The sequence below is a fragment of the Anomaloglossus baeobatrachus genome, chromosome 6 (assembly GCF_048569485.1).
Source record: "Anomaloglossus baeobatrachus isolate aAnoBae1 chromosome 6, aAnoBae1.hap1, whole genome shotgun sequence".
Classification (NCBI taxonomy): Eukaryota; Metazoa; Chordata; class Amphibia; order Anura; family Aromobatidae; genus Anomaloglossus; species Anomaloglossus baeobatrachus.
Window position 1 is genome coordinate 562,608,861 of NC_134358.1, and position 24,127 is coordinate 562,632,987.

The 24,127-nt window shown below is 47.2% G+C and overlaps 1 protein-coding gene across 2 annotated transcripts in view; it reads left to right on the forward strand.

The window, feature by feature from the left end:
• Positions 1-15,118: 15,118 nt before the first annotated feature.
• NKTR (natural killer cell triggering receptor) overlaps positions 15,119-24,127 on the forward strand; it is an 89,730-nt gene continuing 80,721 nt past the window's right edge. For both annotated transcript variants that reach the window (XM_075315737.1, XM_075315738.1), the window contains exons 1-2: positions 15,119-15,197; positions 20,505-20,581. In XM_075315737.1, the coding sequence (XP_075171852.1) occupies positions 20,524-20,581 (58 nt within the window). In that variant the 5' untranslated portion in view covers positions 15,119-15,197; positions 20,505-20,523. The remainder of the gene's footprint in view (positions 15,198-20,504; positions 20,582-24,127) is intronic.

The window sequence follows — 24,127 nt, forward strand, 5'->3', positions numbered from 1 at the left end:
AGGAGCGAGAAGAAGAGCGCAAAAATCAGAGAAGCGAGAAGAAGAGCGCAAAAATCAGAGAAGCAAAAAGAAGAGCGCAAAAATCAGAGGAGCGAGAAGAGCGCAAAAATCAGAGAAGCGAGAAGAAGAGCGCAAAAATCAGAGAAGCGAGAAGAAGAGCGCAAAAATCAGAGAAGCGAGAAGAAGAGCGCAAAAATCAGAGAAGCGAGAAGAAGAGCGCAAAAATCAGAGGAGCGAAAAGAAGGGCGCAAAAATCAGAGGAGCGAGAAGAAGGGCGCAAAAATCAGAGAAGCGAGAAGAAGAGCGCAAAAATCAGAGGAGTGAGAAGAAGAGCACAAAAATCAGAGAAGTGAGAAGGGCACAAAAATCACAGAAGTGAGAAGAAGGGCACAAAAATCAGAGGAGTGAGAAGAAGGGCACAAAAATCAGAGAAGTGAGAAGAAGGGCACAAAAATCAGAAGAGTGAGAAGAAGAGCGCAAAAATCAGAGAAGCGAGAAGAGCGCAAAAATCAGAGGAGCGAGAAGAAGAGAACAAAAATCAGAGAGGCGAGGAGAAGAGCGCAGAAATCAGAGGGGAAAGAAGAAGAGCGCAAAAATCAGAGGAGCGAGAAGAAGAGCGCAAAAATCAGAGAAGCAAGAAGAAGAGCGCAAAAATCAGAGAAGTGAGAAGAAGAGCGCAAAAATCAGAGGAGCGAGAAGAAGAGCGCAAAAATCAGAGGAGCGAGAAGAAGAGCGCAAAAATCAGAGAAGCAAGAAGAAGAGCACAAAAATCAGAGTAGCAAGAAGAAGAGCGCAAAAATCAGAGGAGCGAGAACAGCGCAAAAATCAGAGGAGCGAGAAGAAGAGCGCAAAAATCAGAGAAGCGAGAAGAAGAGCGCAAAAATCAAAGTAGCAAGAAGAAGAGCGCAAAAATCAGAGGAGCGAGAAGAAGAGCGCAAAAATCAGAGGAGCGAGAAGAAGAGCGCAAAAATCAGAGAAGCAAGAAGAAGAGCGCAAAAATCAGAGTAGCGAGAAGAAGAGCGCAAAAATCAGAGGAACGAGAAGAAGAGCGCAAAAATCAGAGGAGTGAGAAGAGTGCAAAAATCAGAGAAGCGAGAAGAAGAGCGCAAAAATCAGAGGAACGAGAAGAGTGCAAAAATCAGAGGAACGAGAAGAAGAGTGCAAAAATCAGAGGAACGAGAAGAAGAGTGCAAAAATCAGAGGAACGAGAAGAAGAGTGCAAAAATCAGAGGAACGAGAAGAAGAGTGCAAAAATCAGAGGAACGAGAAGAAGAGTGCAAAAATCAGAGGAACGAGAAGAAGAGTGCAAAAATCAGAGGAGCGAGAAGAAGAGCGCAAAAATCAGAGGAACGAGAAGAAGAGCGCAAAAATCAGAGGAACGAGAAGAAGAGCGCAAAAATCAGAGGCGCGAGAAGAAGAGCGCAAAAATCAGAGGAGCGAGAAGAGTGCAAAAATCAGAGGAGCGAGAAGAAGAGTGCAAAAATCAGAGGAGTGAGAAGAAGAGCACAAAAATCAGAGGAGCGAGAAGAGCGCAAAAATCAGAGGAGCGAGAAGAACGCAAAAATCAGAGGAGCGAGAAGAAGAACACAAAAATCAGAGGAGCACAAAAATCAGAGGAGCAAGAAGAAGAGTGCAAAAATCAGAGGAGCGAGAAGAAGAGCGCAGAAATTAGAGGAGCGAGAAGAAGAGAGCAAATATCAGAGGGGAGAGGAGAAGAGCGCAAAAATCAGAGGGGAAAGAAGAAGAGCACAAAAATCAGAGGGGAAAGGAGAAGAGCGTAGAAATCAGAGGGGAAAGAAGAAGAGCCCAAAAATCAGGAAGTGAGAAGAAGAGCGCAAAAATCAGAGGAGCAAGAAGAAGAGTGCAAAAATCAGAGAAGCAAGAAGAAGAGCGCAAAAATCAGAGATGCAAGAAGAAGAGCGCAAAAATCAGAGATGCAAGAAGAGCGCAAAATCAGAGGAGTGAGAAGAAGAGCGCAAAAATCAGAGCAAGAAGAGCGCAAAAATCAGAGGAGCGAGAAGAAGAGCGCAAAAATCAAAGGGGAGAGGAGAAGAACGCAGAAATCAGAGGGGAAAGAAGATGAGCACAAAAATCAGAGGGGAAAGGAGAAGAGCGTAGAAATCAGAGGGGAAAGAAGAAGAGCCCAAAAATCAGGAAGTGAGAAGAAGAGCGCAAAAATCAGAGAAGCGAGAAGAAGAGCGCAAAAATCAGAGAAGCGAGAAGAAGAGCGCAAAAATCAGAGAAGCGAGAAGAAGAGCGCAAAAATCAGAGGAGCGAAAAGAAGGGCGCAAAAATCAGAGGAGCGAGAAGAAGGGCGCAAAAATCAGAGAAGCGAGAAGAAGAGCGCAAAAATCAGAGGAGTGAGAAGAAGAGCCCAAAAATCAGAGAAGTGAGAAGGGCACAAAAATCACAGAAGTGAGAAGAAGGGCACAAAAATCAGAGGAGTGAGAAGAAGGGCACAAAAATCAGAGAAGTGAGAAGAAGAGCGCAAAAATCAGAGGAGCGAGAAGAAGAGCGCAAAAATCAGAGGAGCGAGAAGAAGAGCGCAAAAATCAGAGAAGCAAGAAGAAGAGCACAAAAATCAGAGTAGCGAGAAGAAGAGCGCAAAAATCAGAGGAGCGAGAACAGCGCAAAAATCAGAGGAGCGAGAACAGCGCAAAAATCAGAGGAGCGAGAAGAAGAGCGCAAAAATCAGAGAAGCGAGAAGAAGAGCGCAAAAATCAAAGTAGCAAGAAGAAGAGCGCAAAAATCAGAGGAGCGAGAAGAAGAGCGCAAAAATCAGAGGAGCGAGAAGAAAAGCGCAAAAATCAGAGAAGCAAGAAGAAGAGCGCAAAAATCAGAGTAGCGAGAAGAAGAGCGCAAAAATCAGAGTAGCGAGAAGAAGAGCGCAAAAATCAGAGGAGCGAGAAGAAGAGCGCAAAAATCAGAGAAGCAAGAAGAAGAGCACAAAAATCAGAGTAGCGAGAAGAAGAGCGCAAAAATCAGAGTAGCAAGAAGAAGAGCGCAAAAATCAGAGTAGCAAGAAGAAGAGCACAAAAATCAGAGGAACGAGAAGAAGAGTGCAAAAATCAGAGGAACGAGAAGAGTGCAAAAATCAGAGGAGTGAGAAGAGTGCAAAAATCAGAGAAGCGAGAAGAAGAGCGCAAAAATCAGAGGAACGAGAAGAGTGCAAAAATCAGAGGAACGAGAAGAAGAGTGCAAAAATCAGAGAAGCGAGAAGAAGAGCGCAAAAATCAGAGGAACGAGAAGAGTGCAAAAATCAGAGGAACGAGAAGAAGAGTGCAAAAATCAGAGGAACGAGAAGAAGAGTGCAAAAATCAGAGGAACGAGAAGAAGAGTGCAAAAATCAGAGGAACGAGAAGAAGAGCGCAAAAATCAGAGGAACGAGAAGAAGAGTGCAAAAATCAGAGGCGCGAGAAGAAGAGCGCAAAAATCAGAGGAGCGAGAAGAGTGCAAAAATCAGAGGAGCGAGAAGAAGAGTGCAAAAATCAGAGGAGTGAGAAGAAGAGCACAAAAATCAGAGGAGCGAGAAGAGCGCAAAAATCAGAGGAGCGAGAAGAACGCAAAAATCAGAGGAGCGAGAAGAAGAACACAAAAATCAGAGGAGCACAAAAATGAGAGGAGCAAGAAGAAGAGTGCAAAAATCAGAGGAGCGAGAAGAAGAGCGCAGAAATCAGAGGAGCGAGAAGAAGAGCGCAAAAATCAAAGAAGAAGAGTGCAAAAATCAGAGGAGCGAGAAGAAGAGCGCAAAAATCAGAGGAGTGAGAAGAGTGCAAAAATCAGAGGAGCACAAAAATCAGAGGAGCGAGAAGAAGAGCGCAAAAATCAGAGGAGCGAGAAGAAGAGAGCAAAAATCAGAGGAGCGAGAAGAAGAGAGCAAAAATCAGAGGGGAGAGGAGAAGAGCGCAAAAATCAGAGGGGAAAGAAGAAGAGCACAAAAATCAGAGGGGAAAGGAGAAGATCCCAAAAATCAGGAAGTGAGAAGAAGAGCGCAAAAATCAGAGGAGCAAGAAGAAGAGTGCAAAAATCAGAGAAGCAAGAAGAAGAGCGCAAAAATCAGAGATGCAAGAAGAAGAGCGCAAAAATCAGAGATGCAAGAAGAGCGCAAAATCAGAGGAGTGAGAAGAAGAGCGCAAAAATCAGAGCAAGAAGAGCGCAAAAATCAGAGGAGCGAGAAGAAGAGCGCAAAAATCAAAGGGGAGAGGAGAAGAACGCAGAAATCAGAGGGGAAAGAAGATGAGCACAAAAATCAGAGGGGAAAGGAGAAGAGCGTAGAAATCAGAGGGGAAAGAAGAAGAGCCCAAAAATCAGGAAGTGAGAAGAAGAGCGCAAAAATCAGAGAAGCGAGAAGAAGAGCGCAAAAATCAGAGAAGCGAGAAGAAGAGCGCAAAAATCAGAGAAGCGAGAACAAGAGCGCAAAAATCAGAGAAGCGAGAAGAAGAGCGCAAAAATCAGAGAACCGAGAAGAAGAGCGCAAAAATCAGAGGAGCGAAAAGAAGGGCGCAAAAATCAGAGGAGCGAGAAGAAGGGCGCAAAAATCAGAGAAGCGAGAAGAAGAGCGCAAAAATCAGAGGAGTGAGAAGGGCACAAAAATCACAGAAGTGAGAAGAAGGGCACAAAAATCAGAGGAGTGAGAAGAAGGGCACAAAAATCAGAGAAGTGATAAGAAGGGCACAAAAATCAGAAGAGTGAGAAGAAGGGCACAAAAATCAGAGAAGCGAGAAGGGCGCAAAAATCAGAGAAGCAAGAAGAAGAGCGCAAAAATCAGAGGAGCGAGAAGAAGAGAACAAAAATCAGAGGGGCGAGGAGAAGAGCGCAGAAATCAGAGGGGAAAGAAGATGAGCACAAAAATCAGAGGGGAGAGGAGAAGAGCGCAGAAATCAGAGGGGAAAGAAGAAGAGCGCAAAAATCAGAGGAGCGAGAAGATGAGCGCAAAAATCAGAGAAGCAAGAAGAAGAGCGCAAAAATCAGAGAAGTGAGAAGAAGAGCGCAAAAATCAGAGGAGCGAGAAGAAGAGCGCAAAAATCAGAGGAGCGAGAAGAAGAGCGCAAAAATCAGAGAAGCAAGAAGAAGAGCACAAAAATCAGAGTAGCAAGAAGAGCGCAAAAATCAGAGGAGCGAGAACAGCGCAAAAATCAGAGGAGTGAGAAGAAGAGCGCAAAAATCAGAGAAGCGAGAAGAAGAGCGCAAAAATCAAAGTAGCAAGAAGAAGAGCGCAAAAATCAGAGTAGCGAGAAGGGCACAAAAATCACAGAAGTGAGAAGAAGGGCACAAAAATCAGAGGAGTGAGAAGAAGGGCACAAAAATCAGAGAAGTGAGAAGAAGGGCACAAAAATCAGAAGAGTGAGAAGAAGGGCACAAAAATCAGAGAAGCGAGAAGGGCGCAAAAATCAGAGAAGCAAGAAGAAGAGCGCAAAAATCAGAGGAGCGAGAAGAAGAGAACAAAAATCAGAGGGGCGAGGAGAAGAGCGCAGAAATCAGAGGGGAAAGAAGATGAGCACAAAAATCAGAGGGGAGAGGAGAAGAGCGCAGAAATCAGAGGGGAAAGAAGAAGAGCGCAAAAATCAGAGGAGCGAGAAGATGAGCGCAAAAATCAGAGAAGCAAGAAGAAGAGCGCAAAAATCAGAGAAGTGAGAAGAAGAGCGCAAAAATCAGAGAAGCGAGAAGATGAGCGCAAAAATCAGAGGAGCGAGAAGAAGAGCGCAAAAATCAGAGGAGCGAGAAGGAGAGCGCAAAAATCAGAGAAGCAAGAAGAAGAGCACAAAAATCAGAGTAGCAAGAAGAAGAGCGCAAAAATCAGAGGAGCGAGAACAGCGCAAAAATCAGAGGAGCGAGAAGAAGAGCGCAAAAATCAGAGAAGCGAGAAGAAGAGCGCAAAAATCAAAGTAGCAAGAAGAAGAGCGCAAAAATCAGAGTAGCGTGAAGAAGAGCGCAAAAATCAGAGGAGCGAGAAGAAGAGTGCAAAAATCAGAGAAGCAAGAAGAAGAGCACAAAAATCAGAGGAACGAGAAGAAGAGCGCAAAAATCAGAGGAACGAGAAGAAGAGCGCAAAAATCAGAGGAACGAGAAGAAGAGTGCAAAGAAGGGAATTTTGTTTACTTACCGTAAATTCCTTTTCTTCTAGCTCCTATTGGGAGACCCAGACAATTGGGTGTATAGCTACTGCCTCCGGAGGCCACACAAAGCACTACACTTAAAAGTGTAAAGACCCTCCCCTTCTGGCTATACACCCTCCCGTGGGATCACGGGCTCCTCAGTTTTAGTGCAAAAGCAAGAAGGAGGAAAGCCAATAACAGGTTTAAAGACAAATTCAATCCGAAGAAACATCGGAGAACTGAAACCATTCAACATGAACAACATGTGTACTCGAAAAAACCAAAAATCCCTAAGAAAACAGGGCGGGTGCTGGGTCTCCCAATTGGAGCTAGAAGAAAAGGAATTTACGGTAAGTAAACAAAATTCCCTTCTTCTTTTTCGCTCCTAATTGGGAGACCCAGACAATTGGGACGTCCAAAAGCAGTCCCTGGGTGGGTAAAAGAATACCTCGTGATAGGGCCGTCAAACAGCCCTGTCCTACAGGTGGGCAACCGCCACCTGCAGGACTTGTCTACCTAGGCTGGCGTCCGCCGAAGCGTAGGTATGCACCTGATAATGCTTGGTAAAGGTGTGCAGACTCGACCAGGTAGCCGCCTGGCACACCTGCTGAGCCGTAGCCTGGTGCCGTAATGCCCAGGACGCACCCACGGCTCTGGTAGAATGGGCCTTCAGCCCTGAAGGAACCGGAAGCCCCGCAGAACGGTAGGTTTCAAGAATTGGTTCCTTGATCCACCGAGCCAGGGTGGATTTGGAAGCTTGCGACCCTTTACGCTGACCAGCGACAAGGACAAAGAGTGCATCCGAGCGGCGTAAGGGCGCCGTGCGGGAAATGTAGATCCTGAGTGCTCTGACCAGATCCAACAAATGCAAACCTTTCTCAAATTGATGAACTGGATGAGGACACAAGGAAGGTAATGTGACATCCTAATTGAGATGAAAGGGGGATACCACCTTAGGGAGAAACTCAGGAACCGGACGTAGAACCACCTTGTCCTGGTGAAACACCAGGAAAGGAGATTTGCATGAGAGCGCCGCTAGCTCGGACACTCTCCGAAGAGACGTGACCGCTACTAGAAAAGCCACTTTCTGTGAAAGACGAGAAAGGGAAACCTCCTTCATAGGCTCGAAAGGCGGCTTCTGGAGAGCAATTAGAACCTTGTTCAGATCCCAGGGCTCTAACGGCCGCTTGTAAGGAGGGACGATGTGACAAACCCCCTGCAGGAACGTGCGCACCTGAGTAAGTCGTGCTAGGCGTTTCTGAAAAAATACAGATAGCGCTGAGACTTGTCCTTTAAGGGAGCTGAGCGACAAACCTTTTTCCAACCCGGATTGCAGGAAGGAAAGAAAAGTAGGCAATGCAAAAGGCCAGGAAGGAACTCCCTGAGCCGCGCACCAAGATAAGAATATCTTCCACGTCCTGTGGTAGATCTTGGCGGAGGATGGTTTTCTAGCCTGCCTCATGGTGGTAATAACATTTCCAGATAATCCTGAAGACGCTAGGATCCAGGACTCAATGGCCACACAGTCAGGTTCAGGGCCGCAGAATTCAGGTGGAAAAACGGCCCTTGAGATAGCAAGTCTGGTCGTTCTGGTAGTGCCCATGGTTGGCCTACCGTGAGGTGCCACAGATCTGGGTACCACGATCTCCTCGGCCAGTCTGGAGCGACGAGGATGGCGCGACGGCAGTCGGCCCTGATCTTGCGCAGCACTCTGGGTAACAATGCCAGAGGTGGGAACACATAAGGTAGTCGGAATTGCGACCAATCTTGAACTAAGGCGTCTGCCGCCAGAGCTCGGTGATCGTGAGACCGTGCCATGAAAACCGGGACCTTGTTGTTGTACCGTGACGCCATCAGGTCGACGTCCGGCATCCCCCAGCGGCGACAGATCTCCTGAAACACGTCCGGGTGAAGGGACCATTCCCCTGCGTCCATACCCTGGCGACTGAGGAAGTCTGCTTCCCAGTTTTCCACGCCTGGGATGTGAACTGCGGAAATGGTGGAAGCCGTGTCTTCCACCCACGTTAGAATCCGTCGGACTTCCTGGAAGGCTTGCCGACTGCGTGTGCCACCTTGGTGGTTGATGTATGCTACCGCTGTGGAGTTGTCCGACTGAATTCGGATCTGCTTGCCTTCCAGCCACTGCTGGAAGGCTTGTAGGGCAAGATACACTGCTCTGATTTCTAGAACATTGATCTGAAGGGTGGACTCTTGCTGAGTCCACGTACCCTGAGCCCTGTGGTGGAGAAAAACCGCTCCCCACCCTGACAGGCTCGCGTCCGTCGTGACCACCGCCCAGGATGGGGGTAGGAAGGACTTTCCCTTTGACAATGAGGTGGGAAGAAGCCACCACTGAAGAGATTCCTTGGCCGCCGGAGAAAGGGAGACGTTCCTGTCGAGGGACGTCGACTTCCCGTCCCATTGACGGAGAATATCCCATTGTAGTGGACGCAGATGAAACTGCGCGAAAGGGACTGCCTCCATTGCTGCAACCATCTTCCCTAGGAAGTGCATGAGGCGTCTCAAGGGGTGTGACTGGCCTTGAAGGAGAGATTGCACCCCTGTCTGTAGTGACCGCTGTTTGTCCAGCGGAAGCATCACTGTCGCTGAGAGAGTATGAAACTCCATGCCAAGGTATGTTATCGATTGGGTCGGGGTGAGATTTGACTTTGAAAAGTTGATGATCCACCCGAAACTCTGGAGAGTCTCCAGCGCAACGTTCAGGCTGTTTTGGCATGCCTCTTGAGAGGGTGCCTTGACAAGTAGATCGTCCAAATAAGGGATCACCGAGTGACCCTGAGAGTGCAGGACTGCTACTACTGCTGCCATGACCTTGGTGAAGACCCTTGGAGCTGTCGCCAAACCGAAAGGCAGGGCTACGAACTGAAGGTGTTCGTCTCCTATAACGAAGCGTAGAAAACGCTGGTGCTCTGGAGCAATCGGCACGTGGAGATAAGCATCTTTGATGTCTATTGATGCTAGGAAATCTCCTTGAGACATTGAGGCGATGACGGAACGGAGGGATTCCATCCGGAACCGCCTGGTTTTCACATGCTTGTTGAGCAGTTTTAGGTCCAGAACAGGACGGAAAGACCCGTCCTTTTTTGGCACCACAAACAAATTGGAGTAAAAACCGTGACCTTGTTCCAGAAGAGGAACGGGGGTTACCACTCCTTCCGCTTTTAGAGTGGACACCGCTTGCCGCAGAGCATCGGCTCGGTCGGGAGGTGGAGAAGTTCTGAAGAAGCGAGTTGGAGAACGAGAGCTGAACTCTATCCTGTACCCGTGAGACAGAATGTCTCTCACCCAACGGTCTTGGACCTGTGGCAGCCAAATGTCGCCAAAGCGGGAGAGCCTGCCACCGACCGAGGATGCGGAGAGAGGAGGCCGAAAGTCATGTGGAAGCCGCCTTGGTGGCGGGTCTTCCGGCTGTCTTTTTTGGCCATGACTGAGTTCGCCAAGAATCTGAGCTCCTCTGATCCTTTTGAGTCCTTTTGGACGAGAATTGGGACCTGCCTGAGCCTCGAAAGGACCGAAACCCCGACTGTCCCCTCCTCTGTTGGGGTTTATTTTGTCTGGGCTGAGGTAAGGATGAATCCTTACCCTTGGAGTGTTTAATGATTTCATCTAAGCGCTCCCCAAACAGTCGGTCACGAGAAAATGGCAAACTGGTTAAACACTTTTTGGAAGCAGAATCTGCCTTCCATTCTCTTAACCACAAGGCTCTGCGTAAAACTACGGAGTTGGCGGACGCCACTGCCGTACGGCTCGTAGAGTCTAGGACAGCATTGATCGCGTAAGACGCAAATGCAGACATTTGAGAGGTTAAGGATGCCACCTGCGGAGCAGATGTACGTGTGACCGTGTCCATCTGTGTAAGACCAGCTGAAATAGCTTGGAGTGCCCATACGGCTGCGAATGCTGGAGCAAACGACGCGCCGATAGCTTCATAGATGGATTTCAACCAGAGCTCCATCTGCCTGTCAGTGGCATCTTTAAGTGCCGCCCCATCTTCCACTGCCACTATGGATCTAGCTGCAAGCTTGGAGATTGGAGGATCCACCTTGGGACACTGGGTCCAGCCCTTGACCACGTCTGGGGGAAAAGGATAACGTGTATTCTTAAGCCGCTTGGAAAAACGCTTATCCGGATAAGCGTGGTGTTTCTGGATTGCCTCTCTAAAGTCAGAGTGGTCCAGAAAAACACTTAATTTACGCTTGGGATACCTGAAATGGAATTTCTCCTGCTGTGAAGCTGTCTCCTCCACAGGAGGAGCAGGGGGAGAAATGTCCAACATTCTATTGATGGACGCTATAAGATCATTGACTATGGCGTCACCATCAGGCGTATCCAAATTGAGAGCGGTTTCAGGATCAGAATCCTGATCAGCTACCTCCGCCTCATCATACAGAGAGTCCTCCTGCTGGGACCCTGACCAGTGTGATGAAGTCGAGGGCCGCTCATAGCGAGCTCGTTTAGGCTGTCTGGGACTGTCGTCCGTGTCAGAGCCATCACCCTGGGATGCAAGAGACACCCCCGGATCCCGGAGCTGTTCCGACTGAGGGGGACCAGGGAGCAATGAGTTAACAGTGTCCATGGCCTGAGATACTGGTCTAGACTGCAATGTTTCAAGAATTTTAGTCATAGTCACAGACAATCTGTCAGCAAAGGCTGCAAACTCCGTCCCTGTCACCTGGACAGTATTCACAGGAGGTTCTGCCTGGGTCACCTCCAGCAGAGGCCCCGGCCGAGCAAGTGCCACAGGGGCCGAGCACTGCACACAGTGGGGGTCAGTGGAACCTGCCGGTAGAACAGCCCCACAAGCGGTACAAGCAGCATAGAAAGCCTGTGCCTTGGCACCTTTGCTTTTTGCGGTCGACATGCTGTTGTGTCCTCTGAGAAATCTAGGAGGGTATATAGCAAGGGATCCCCAGCGACCGTACAGTGCAATGTATAACATACAAGCATAAAATACAATATACACTTCGGCACCAGTGGGGGTCAGCCCTTGAGAGCAGCTTACCGCCCGCTGAAAAGCGGGTGTGTGGGCACCAGAATCCCGTGTCTGGGTCTCCCAGTCTCCTCTCTCCAGCTCAGACTGCACACAGTAATGGCTGCCGGCGTCCTGTGAAGAGAGGTGGATCGTGGGCGTGCCTCAAACAAAAGTGCGGGAAACTGGCGTCCCACTGTGCCCAGTGTGAGGGCTGGAGTATGCAAAGCAGACTCCAGCCCTCTGCGCTGACGTTCTATACAGCGTCCCGCCCTTCCCCTGACTGGCAGGCCTGGGGGCGGGAACGAAGTGAAACTAGGCCGCAAAAGCCGGGGACTCTAGTAATAAGCGCGGCCGTGATATATGCACGGCCAGCGCGGAAGTCCCCGGCGCACCACAAGTCCCAGCCGCGCCGCAGCGCTGACAACAGTGGCCGCGCGGCAGTTTCAATACATGTCCCCTCTCAGCAAAGCTGTAGATAGGAATGGCACCAGCGCGCAGCGCTGTTGTCCCCGGCGCACTAACACACCCAGCAATGCTGCAGTGTGCGCGCGGACTGTACGGGGACACAGAGTACCTTGTCGTAGCAGGGCCCTGTCCCTGACGATACTCCGCTCCATATCCAGCAGATTCCCCAGGGGCTGTGGACGGAGCACGGTCTCTGTGCCTGGAGACCGGTAAATCCCACTTCACCCAGAGCCCTAAGGGGGATGGGGAAGGATGCAGCATGTGGGCTCCAGCCTCTGTACCCGCAATGGGTACCTCAACCTTAACAAACACCGCAGACAAAAGTGGGGTGAGAAGGGAGCATGCTGGGGGCCCCATATGGGCCCTCTTTTCTTCCATCCGACATAGTCAGCAGCTGCTGCTGACTAAACAGTGGAGCTATGCGTGTATGTGTGCCTCCTTCGCACAAAGCATGAAAACTGAGGAGCCCGTGATCCCACGGGGGGTGTATAGCCAGAAGGGGAGGGGCCTTACACTTTTAAGTGTAATACTTTGTGTGGCCTCCGGAGGCAGTAGCTATACACCCAATTGTCTGGGTCTCCCAATTAGGAGCGAAAAAGAAAATCAGAGGAACGAGAAGAAGAGTGCAAAAATCAGAGGAACGAGAAGAAGAGTGCAAAAATCAGAGGCGCGAGAAGAAGAGCGCAAAAATCAGAGGAGCGAGAAGAAGAGCGCAGAAATCAGAGGAGCGAGAAGAACGCAAAAATCAGACGAGCAAGAAGAAGAGTGCAAAAATCAGAGGAGCGAGAAGAAGAGCGCAGAAATCAGAGGAGCGAGAAGAAGAGCGCAAAAATCAAAGAAGAAGAGTGCAAAAATCAGAGGAGCGAGAAGAAGAGCGCAAAAATCAGAGGAGTGAGAAGAGTGCAAAAATCAGAGGAGCACAAAAATCAGAGGAGCGAGAAGAAGAGCGCAAAAATCAGAGGAGCGAGAAGAAGAGAGCAAAAATCAGAGGGGAGAGGAGAAGAGCGCAAAAATCAGAGGGGAAAGAAGAAGAGCACAAAAATCAGAGGGGAAAGGAGAAGAGCCCAAAAATCAGGAAGTGAGAAGAAGAGCGCAAAAATCAGAGGAGCAAGAAGAAGAGTGCAAAAATCAGAGAAGCAAGAAGAAGAGCGCAAAAATCAGAGATGCAAGAAGAAGAGCGCAAAAATCAGAGATGCAAGAAGAGCGCAAAAATCAGAGGAGTGAGAAGAAGAGCGCAAAAATCAGAGCAAGAAGAGCGCAAAAATCAGAGGAGCGAGAAGAAGAGCGCAAAAATCAAAGGGGAGAGGAGAAGAACGCAGAAATCAGAGGGGAAAGAAGATGAGCACAGAAATCAGAGGGGAGAGGAGAAGAGCGGAAAAATCAGAGAAGCGAGAAGAGCGCAAAAATCAGAATACAGCCTGAAAATAAAAATTACTGTCCAAAAGCCGCTAAATGTCCCCCAAATCCCAAAATAACCCCCATAGAGAGCCAGAAAAAGGAGGAAAAAAAACAAAATGAAAATCCTCCCAAAAATCAGAACCCGCCCCCCCCCCCCAAAGAGGATGAAAAAAATCTGAATAAAATCAGAACAGCATAATATAAATGGTCAATATATAAGTGGTCAAAATAATCCCCAAAAAATTGTGTGAAATCTGCAAAAAGTTAAATAAAACAATGCGCCCCCCCCTGCAATGGCCCTCCTCCTGCAATGCCCACCCCCCTGCAATGTCTCTAACCCCCCCCTACAATGGCCCCCTCTCCTGCAATGGCCCTCCTCCTGCAATGCCCCCCCCCTGCAATGTCTCTAACCCCCCCTACAATGTCTCTAACCCCCCCTACAATGCCCCCCTCCTGCAATGGCCCCCTCTCCTGCAATGGCCCCCCCTCTGCAATGGCCCCTCTCCTGCAATGGCCCCTCTCCTGCAATGCCCCCCCCCAGCAATGTCTCTAACCCCCCCTACAATGCCCCCCCCCGCAATGTCTCTAACCCCCCCTACAATGCCCCCCTCCTGCAATGCCCCCCCTCTGCAATGGCCCCCTCTCCTGCAATGCCCCCCCTCTGCAATGGCCCCTCTCCTGCAATGGCCCCTTCTTCCTGCAATGGCCCCCTCTCCTGCAATGCCCCCCCTCTGCAATGGCCCCCTCTCCTGCAATGGCCCCCTCTCCTGCAATGCCCCCCCTCTGCAATGGCCCCTCTCCTGCAATGGCCCCTCTCCTGCAATGGCCCCCTCTCCTGCAATGGCCCCCCTCTGCAATGGCCCCCTCTCCTGCAATGGCCCCCTCTCCTGCAATGCCCCCCCTCTGCAATGGCCCCCTCTCCTGCAATGGCCCCCCTCTGCAATGGCCCCCTCTCCTGCAATGGCCCCCTCTCCTGCAATGCCCCCCCTCTGCAATGGCCCCCTCTCCTGCAATGGCCCCCCTCTGCAATGGCCCCCTCTCCTGCAATGGCCCCTCTCCTGCAATGGCCCCCTCTCCTGCAATGCCCCCCCTCTGCAATGGCCCCCTCTCCTGCAATGGCCCCCTCTCCTGCAATGGCCCCCTCTACTGCAATGGCTCCCTCTCCTGCAATGGCCCCCCTCTGCAATGGCCCCTCTCCTGCAATGGCCCCCTCTCCTGCAATGCCCCCCCTCTGCAATGGCCCCTCTCCTGCAATGGCTCCCTCTCCTGCAATGGCCCCCCTCTGCAATGGCCCCTCTCCTGCAATGGCCCCCTCTCCTGCAATGCCCCCCCTCTGCAATGGCCCCCTCTCCTGCAATGCCCCCCTCTCCTGCAATGCCCCCCCTCTGCAATGGCCCCTCTCCTGCAATGCCCCCCCTCTGCAATGGCCCCCTCTCCGCAATGGCCCCCTCTCCTGCAATGCCCCCCCTCTGCAATGGCCCCTCTCCTGCAATGGCCCCCTCTCCTGCAATGGCCGCCCTCTCCTGCAATGGCCCCCTCTCCTGCAATGGCCCCCTCTCCTGCAATGGCCGCCCTCTCCTGCAATGGCCCCTCTCCTGCAATGGCCCCCTTCTTCCTGCAATGGCCCCCTTCTTCCTGCAATGGCCCCCTTCTTCCTGCAATGGCCGCCCTCTCCTGCAATGGCCCCCTCTCCTGCAATGGCCGCCCTCTCCTGCAATGCCCCCTTCTTCCTGCAATGGCCCCTCTCCTGCAATGGCCCCCTTCTTCCTGCAATGGCCCCCTTCTTCCTGCAATGGCCCCTCTCCTGCAATGGCCCCCTTCTTCCTGCAATGGCCCCCTTCTTCCTGCAATGGCCCCCTCTCCTGCAATGGCCCCCTTCTTCCTGCAATGGCCGCCCTCTTTCCTGCTGTTCTGGTCACTTCACCTCCTACTATGCAGCTAGAAAAAGTGATTATAAAGAAACCACGTCCTAAAGATTGTGCAGATAGTGAGAGGTGCAGAGGCCGCTCCTGCTGGGAGTTGTAGTTCTCCCCGTCTCTGTGGACACAGGGCGCAGTGTTCAGGGCGCGCACGGCGCTGACACGTCACCATGGAGACAGAGCTCACTGCGGACAGGCGATGATAACGGGCAGCCCTGCTGACGACGGCGGTCCCAGAAGTCAGCGCGGCTGAGGACCCCTGGACGCCCCACCCCCTCTGCGGAGACGGCGAGAAGGAAGAGCGGACGGTGAATGAGGAGCTGCGGGGTCAGTACGGGCCGGCGCCTCACTGACACGTATATACCGTATACAGCAATTATATATGGTGTACAGCGCGTATATACTGTATACAGCGCCTGCATTCTGTGTACAGCGCACGTACATGCTGAGTACTGCATGTATATATATAGTGTACAGCCCCTATATACTGTGTACAGCACAGCGTGTATAGCCTGTGTACAACTATATAAATGTATACAGTGTGTACTGCACCTATATACGGGACACGTCAGCACATCTACTGCACTGGTGATAATGTCCTCACATCTGCCACATGTACAGTGTATACTCCATATATATCCCATATACACAGTGTACTCCCCGTATATACAGTATGCACACCATATATACTCATATACACAGTGTACTCCCCGTATATACAGTATGCACACCATATATACTCCATAAACACAGTGTACTACCCGTATATACAGTATGCACACCATATATACTCCATATACACAGTGTACTCCCCGTATATACAGTATGCACACCATATATACTCCATATACACAGAGTACAACCCGTATATGCAGTATGGACACCATATATACTCATATACACAGTGTACTCCCCGTATATGCAGTATGCACACCATATATACTCCATATACACAGAGTACAACCCGTATATACAGTATGCACACCATATATACTCCATATACACAGTGTACTCCCCGTATATACAGTATGCACACCATATATACTCCATATACACAGAGTACTCCCCGTATATACAGTATGCACACCATATATACTCCATATACACAGTGTACTCCCCGTATATACAGTATGCACACCATATATACTCCATATACACAGTGTACTCCCCGTATATACAGTATGCACACCATATATACTCCATATACACAGTGTACTCCCCGTATATACAGTATGCACACCATATATACTCCATATACACAGTGTACTCCCCGTATATACAGTATGCACACCATATATACTCCATATACACAGTGTACTCCCCGTATATACAGTATGCACACCATATATACTCCATATACACAGTGTACTCCCCGTATATACAGTATGCACACCATATATACTCCATATACACAGTGTACTCCCCGTATATACAGTATGCACACCATATATACTCCATATACACAGTGTACTCCCCGTATATACAGTATGCACACCATATATACTCCATATACACAGTGTACTCCCCGTATATACAGTATGCACACCATATATACTCCATATACACAGTGTACTCCCCATATATACAGTATGCACACCATATATACTCCATATACACAGTGTACTCCCCGTATATACAGTATGCACACCATATATACTCCATATACACAGTGTACTCCCCGTATATACAGTATGCACACCATATATACTCCATATACACAGAGTACAACCCGTATATGCAGTGTACTCACCATATATACAGTATACACAACATACTCATACACCCCATATATACCCCTTATATACAGTATACACCCCATATATACAGTTTACACACCGTATATACAGTGTGCACCCCATATATGCAGTATATACCCCATATATACCACATGTACAGAGTACACCCCATATATACCACATGTACAGAGTCCACCCATGTATATACCTCACATATACAGTGTACACCCATATATATATTTATATTTCTACACAGTGTGCACCTCATATGTACAGTGTACACTCCGTATATAAGGTATACACACATATACACTTCACAGGTCCCCAACTATACGTTATACAGTATATAAACCCCTCACGTGTCCCCGTCTATACCCTGTACAGTATATATAGACTTTGTGTCCTCATCTATATGCTGTACATTATATATACACCTCTCATGTCCCCGTCTATATGCTGTACAGTATATATACACCTCCTGTGTCCCTGTATATATATGCTGTACAATATTTATACACCTCTCATGTCCCCATATATATACGCTGTACAGTGTATATATATATATATATATATACACCCCCTGTGTACTTGTCTATACGCTGTACAGTATATATACACCTCTCATGTCCCCGTTTCTACCCTATTCAGTATATACACCCCCGTGTCCTTGTCTATACGCTGTACATTAAATATACACCTCTCATGTCCCAGTCTATATGCTGTACAGTATATATACACCTCTCATGTCCCAGTCTATACGCTGTACAGTATATATACACCTCTCATGTCCCCGTTTATACTCTGTACATTATATACACCCTCGTGTCCTTGTCTATACGCTGTACATTATATATACACCTCTCATGTCCCCGTCTATTCGCTGTACAGTATATATACACCTCTCATGTCCCCGTCTATTCGCTGTACAGTATATATACACCTCTCATGTCCCCATATATATACGCTGTACAGTGTATATATATATATATACACCCCCTGTGTACTTGTCTATACGCTGTACAGTATATATACACCTCTCATGTCCCCGTTTCTACCCTATTCAGTATATACACCCCCGTGTCCTTGTCTATACGCTGTACATTAAATATACACCTCTCATGTCCCAGTCTATACGCTGTACAGTATATATACACCTCTCATGTCCCAGTCTATACGCTGTACAGTATATATACACCTCTCATGTCCCCGTTTATACTCTGTACATTATATACACCCCCGTGTCCTTGTCTATACGCTGTACATTATATATACACCTCTCATGTCCCCGTCTATACGCTGTACAGTATATATACACCTCTCATGTCCCCGTCTATACGCTGTACAGTATATATACACCTCTCATGTCCCCGTTTATACTCTGTACATTATATACACCCTCGTGTCCTTGTCTATACGCTGTACATTATATATACACCTCTCATGTCCCCGTCTATTCGCTGTACAGTATATATACACCTCTCATGTCCCCGTCTATTCGCTGTACAGTATATATACACCTCTCATGTCCCCGTTTATACTCTGTATAGTATATATACACCTCTCATGTCCCCGTCTATACGCTGTACATTATATATACACCTCTCATGTCCCCGTCTATTCGCTGTACAGTATATATACACCTCTCATGTCCCCGTCTATACGCTGTACAGTATCTATACACCTCTCATGTCCCCGTTTATACTCTGTATAGTGTATATATACACCTCTCATGTCCCCGTTTATACTCTGTATAGTGTATATATACACCTCTCATGTCCCCGTTTATACTCTGTATAGTGTATATATACACCTCTCATGTCCCCGTTTATACTCTGTACATTATATATACACCTCTCATGTCCCCGTCTATACGCTGTACAGTATATATACACCTCTCATGTCCCCGTCTATACGCTGTACAGTATATATACACCTCTCATGTCCCCGTTTATACTCTGTACATTATATACACCCTCGTGTCCTTGTCTATACGCTGTACATTATATATACACCTCTCATGTCCCCGTCTATTCGCTGTACATTATATATACACCTCTCATGTCCCCGTCTATTCGCTGTACAGTATATATACACCTCTCATGTCCCCGTCTATTCGCTGTACAGTATATATACACCTCTCATGTCCCCGTTTATACTCTGTACATTATATACACCCTCGTGTCCTTGTCTATACGCTGTACATTATATATACACCTCTCATGTCCCCGTCTATTCGCTGTACATTATATATACACCTCTCATGTCCCCGTTTATACTCTGTATAGTATATATACACCTCTCATGTCCCCGTCTATACGCTGTACATTATATATACACCTCTCATGTCCCCGTCTATTCGCTGTACAGTATATATACACCTCTCATGTCCCCGTCTATACGCTGTACAGTATCTATACACCTCTCATGTCCCCGTTTATACTCTGTATAGTGTATATATACACCTCTCATGTCCCCGTTTATACTCTGTATAGTGTATATATACACCTCTCATGTCCCCGTTTATACTCTGTACATTATATATACACCTCTCATGTCCCCGTCTATACGCTGTACAGTATATATACACCTCTCATGTCCCCGTTTATACGCTGTACAGTATATATAGTCCTCTCAGTTTTCTATACGTCCTGTGTAAGCAATTGTCCTGTTATAACATTTCCTGGGGGTCTTGGCTGCGGCCCCTTTGTACAGTCCTGGTCTGATATTTGGGGTCCGCTGACGTTTGCTGGTTGGACCTCTGTTGTTCGGTCTCCTGTAATATGAGGCGGGGGATTTCCTCCGTCGGTGATCCGGCACGGTCTCTGGGGAGCACAATACCTCGCTTGTCTCAGACGTCTCCTTCCACAATCCTGTGAATATCCCTCCGCTTGCTGGAGGGAAAAAGAGTGCAAACAAAGAGGAGACAGAAACATCTGACTCTTACTGTAGACTCTTAAAGGGGAATTCATTGAGGCCTTTCTGCCTTTTCTCATCAATACAGGGACTGTGAGAACGATCCATGCCCCAGAACTGTGTATATGGCCTTGGTGCTCTAACAGATTTTTTGTTTCCTCCTTGATTGTGAAGAACATTGCAACAAAACTGCACCAAAAAAAAGAAAAGTGTGACATGTCATATGTCATAGTTAAAAATGAAGTAAACCAATTCTGTAGTGGCCGCGCTCCCCGTAGTATTGATTTTAAAAACTCTTGTCCTCAAATAGAATTTATTACTCAAACATACGGAAATAAAAAACGGATACATATGTCATGTCATCATCACCTTTGTAAGACCCCTGCTTGCTGAGTTGTTGCAGGTTAAATTAAAAAGGTTGTTGCAGTTTACATTAACCAGGTTGTTTGTTACAATGTATCATTCTGGAGTCCAGGTTCTTTAGGGACAAAGGATTTTTAAGACTAACAAAATGATTTTCCCTCCCCAGTGTCATGTGACTCATTAATAAAAATGTAAGGGGTGTACTCACTTTTGTGATATACTGTATAAGGAGACTTCTTTAGGACGCTGGTGGATCCACCGAATTTTCCCAGCGTCAGGAAAAGCCGACAGTAGAATGAACATTAGTTCTTTTAAGAAGCCAAAGATGCAATGTGTGCACATTGTTTTTACATTAGTTGTTTGGGTTTTTTTGCTGGGGTTTCGCAGTGCTTTTTCAGGAGATTCCAGATGGTATCCGTCTGAAAAAGACCTTGTGTGCACAGAGCCTAAGTCTAGGGTTTCAGAAGGCTTGGATGTAAGGTGACACGTCCTCCTGCTACCTGGCAGAGGAGGAGTCTGATCTATATAGGACGGTGCCTGCTGATTTGTGGGGTGACTGTAGGAGGACGTTCTGCTCCATACAGCACGGGGTGATGATCATCTCCTCTCTCCTTCTGTGAAGGTCGTGTCTGAGCTGTACGATGGCGGAGAAGGCGCGTCCCCAGTGCTTCTTCGATGTGGAAATCAACAGGGAACCCAGTAAGTACAAGATACTGTTTGTTTCTTTCTTTTTGCTTTACACCTGTGATTTCCAATAAATGACTTTCCAGCTGTTGCAAAACTACAACCCCCAGTCATGGGCAGATACTGCTGGGAGTTGTAGTTTTGTAACAGCTGGAAAGCCGCAGGTTGGTCACCGCTGCAGTGAACCATTAGTCGCCCGTATTAATGTTGTGCCGCCTTTTAGAGCTTATTTTATTTGATATTCTGCCAGATTTGCTGTTAAGCCTCATTTCATCACCTGTTATATAGATATATATATATATTTCTGCAAAAGATTAGGACATAATTGGAGACCTCTCTGCCTCTGGCCGGCTGAGTGCAGTGAGGGAGGTGAGAGGGGGCATTACTGGTCCCACATAGGTTCACTGGATCATGTTGCCGGGGTCCCCTAATCATGTGTCCCCATATATTACAGAGCACGGCTCCATGTCCCCCCCTGATGGAGCAGTGTACCCCTTGGGGTCTTTGCCTGGATTTCCTCACCCTCTTGGCCGTATCAGTGTATGACTCTTTAGTCATTATTTTTGGTATTTGGAGACGAGCATTGTTGGTTTTTCATCTCTATTTATGGTGCTGCATTTAATGTTTCATTATACTTTTTTTGTTACCTTTTATACCTTTTGAAGTGTAATTTTCGGGTACATTATTAGGGTTATCCCCTTTAACCAGATACAAGTTTTTATCTGTCTTATTTTGCATTTATTTATTTTTTATTTATTTTTGCTGGTGTGCTCAGGTTTGTTAGTATGTGAAGCTTTTTCTTTTGTGCTTTTTTTCTTTTAATGCCCAGTGTGTGCAACTGTATAAAACCATCATACCCTGCTACATTAGAGGCAATAGATTATGGCAATTTTCCTCTGTGCAGGCGGTAGTCACCACTTAGCTTTTTATTTTTTCAAGGGAGTGCTCAGTGATAACCCAGTATTTCCACCCTTAAGGTGGTGTCACACACAGCGACGACGACAACGACGTCGCTGCTACGTCACCATTTTCTGTGACGTTGCAGCGACGTCCCGTCATTGTCGCTGTGTGTGACATCCAGCAACGACCTGGCCCCTGCTGTGAGGTCGCCGCTCGTTGCTGAATGTCCTGGACCATTTTTTGGTCTCCCGCTGTAACGAACACATCGCTGTGTGTGACAGCGAGAGAGTGACGAAATGAAGCGAGCAGGGAGCAGGAGCCAGCATCTGGCAGCTGCGGTAAGCTGTAACCAGGGTAAACATCGGGTAACCAAGGGAAGACCTTTCCCTGGTTACCCGATATTTACCTTCGTTACCAGCCTCCGCCGCTCTCACGCTGCCAGTGCTGGCTCCCTGCACATGTAGCTGCAGTACACATCGGGTAATTAACCCGATGTGTACTATAGGTAGGAGTGCAGGGAGCCAGCGCTAAGCGTGTGCGCGGCTCCCTGCTCTCTACACATGTAGCACAGCGACGCGTGTCGTTATGATGGCTGCTGCGTCACTGTGTTTGACAGCTAAGCAGCAATCATAACAGCGTCTTACAAGGTCGCTGTTGCATCACAGAAAATGGTGACGTAACAGCGACGTCATTGTCGCTGTTGCTATGTGTGAACCCAGCTTTAGGCTATGTGCTCACGGGACAACGTACCCGCGGATTTTGCTGTGGAAAACCCGCGGATCTATCTGGATTTTCTAGATAAATCCGCAGGTTTTAGCAAGTACAGACACTCCCCTTGTTACCCTATTGGATTTGGGGAGTGCTGTATCAATGCTGCAGTATGTGCGTATTTCCCGCAGCCGCACATAACTGCATGTCAATTATTCCAGCGGAAATATCTGCGGAATTCCCGCTCCTCCACTATGGAGATACAGGAATTCTGCACCAAATCTGCACTGTTAACGCAGGTTTACCGCAACAACTCCGCAGATGTAAACCTGCGTCAAAATCCATCCCGTGGGCACAATGCTCCCGGAACACCTTACACACAGTAATGCTGACATATGGTGCTGTTTCGCTTATCGTCCTGCTTCCTCCCGGCATTTCCACAGGTCTTGCAGCTTTCGCTGATGAGTGTGAACCCTGCGGTGGCGTCTTGTGTTACCTCCTTTCACTTGTTCCTCCAGATAGACAATGCGTGATTTGTAGATATTTCCTTGTGGGCAGACTGCCCAACATAAAGTGGCGCTGCACCTAAAATCTCTGCATTTCATGCAGCGTCTGCCCCCGGGTCCCCAGGTGCCACACCGGATTGTTTCACCCCTTTGGGACTGGCTTTATTACAGTATTCTATTTCATTATCACATTTTAGAAGCTGCAACTTTGCACAATAAACCGCATCAAAAACTGCACCGTGCACACAGGGCCTACAAGTCCGATTTATCCTGTATGATAAACAGTAAAAAGCAAAAACTGCAATGCCAAAAATGCATAAGGAAACGCTGCAACTTTGCCATAAAATGCAATTAAAATGTCACCTGTATTCCAAAATGGTACCAATAAATGTCAGCTTTGTGGCCCGCCATGCAAAATACAAGCCCTCCCAGATCTGCATTGATAGAAAAGTGAAAACTTTACAAATCCCAGAAAAAAAATTGTATTATTACTTATTTTATTCTTTTTACCACTACAAATATTGCCGTAATCGTACAGACCTGAAGAATACAATTTCCAGATAATTTTTACTGCAAAATAAACAAAGCAAAAAAAAAAAACAAAAACAATTGACAGAATTGTAAAAAAATTTTTTTAATAATTCAACCCACTTGGATTTTTTTTTCTCCCCGAAATTCTCATTACCTTTTATGACAAAGTGAATGTTGCTGTTCAAAACTACAATTTATCCGACCAAAAACGTCATTGCGCTTTAAACAAGTCCCCATACGGCTTTGTCGACTAAAAAATAAGTTTCAGCTCTAGGAATAATCCCCCGGCCATGAATGGGTTAACCAGTTATGGGACACAATTTTGACAATGTGTTACCGTAAATTTAATGCTATTTACCTTACAGCGCAAAAAATAAGTGTTCTCCCCAACATCTACAATGTTCACTGTGCAGGATGAAAACAGGAACTTGTTTAATCCCCTCCCAAAAATTAGAATTTCATTCTTGCACTTTTTTTTTTTCCCTCTCTTTTTCTAAGAGCCAGAATTTTATTTTTGTGGCACAAACTGTAGTTTTTAAAAAAACACTCATTTTACTTAAAATGTGCCGAAAACGGAAAAATTCCAAGTGCAGTAGAATAAAAAGAAATGCATTTTTACCATTGGTTTTTGGGTTTTTAGTAGTTCAGGTCAGGGTAAAAATGACAATTCTCCAGGTCAGTCCAATTATGGAAATACCAAAATTGCAAGAATTTTTCTTTCTTTCTTTATTTTATTTATTTATTTTTTTTAAAGCAATAAAAAAAAAAATACAGAAATTTGTAGAAGATTATATAGATTTTATTTGCTTTTCTGAGAACTTTTAATGTTTTATTTTTCCGTTAATGGAGCTGTGTGAGGACTAAGTGTTTTTTGTTTTTTTCTTAATTTTATTTTATTTTATTACGTGTCAAATTG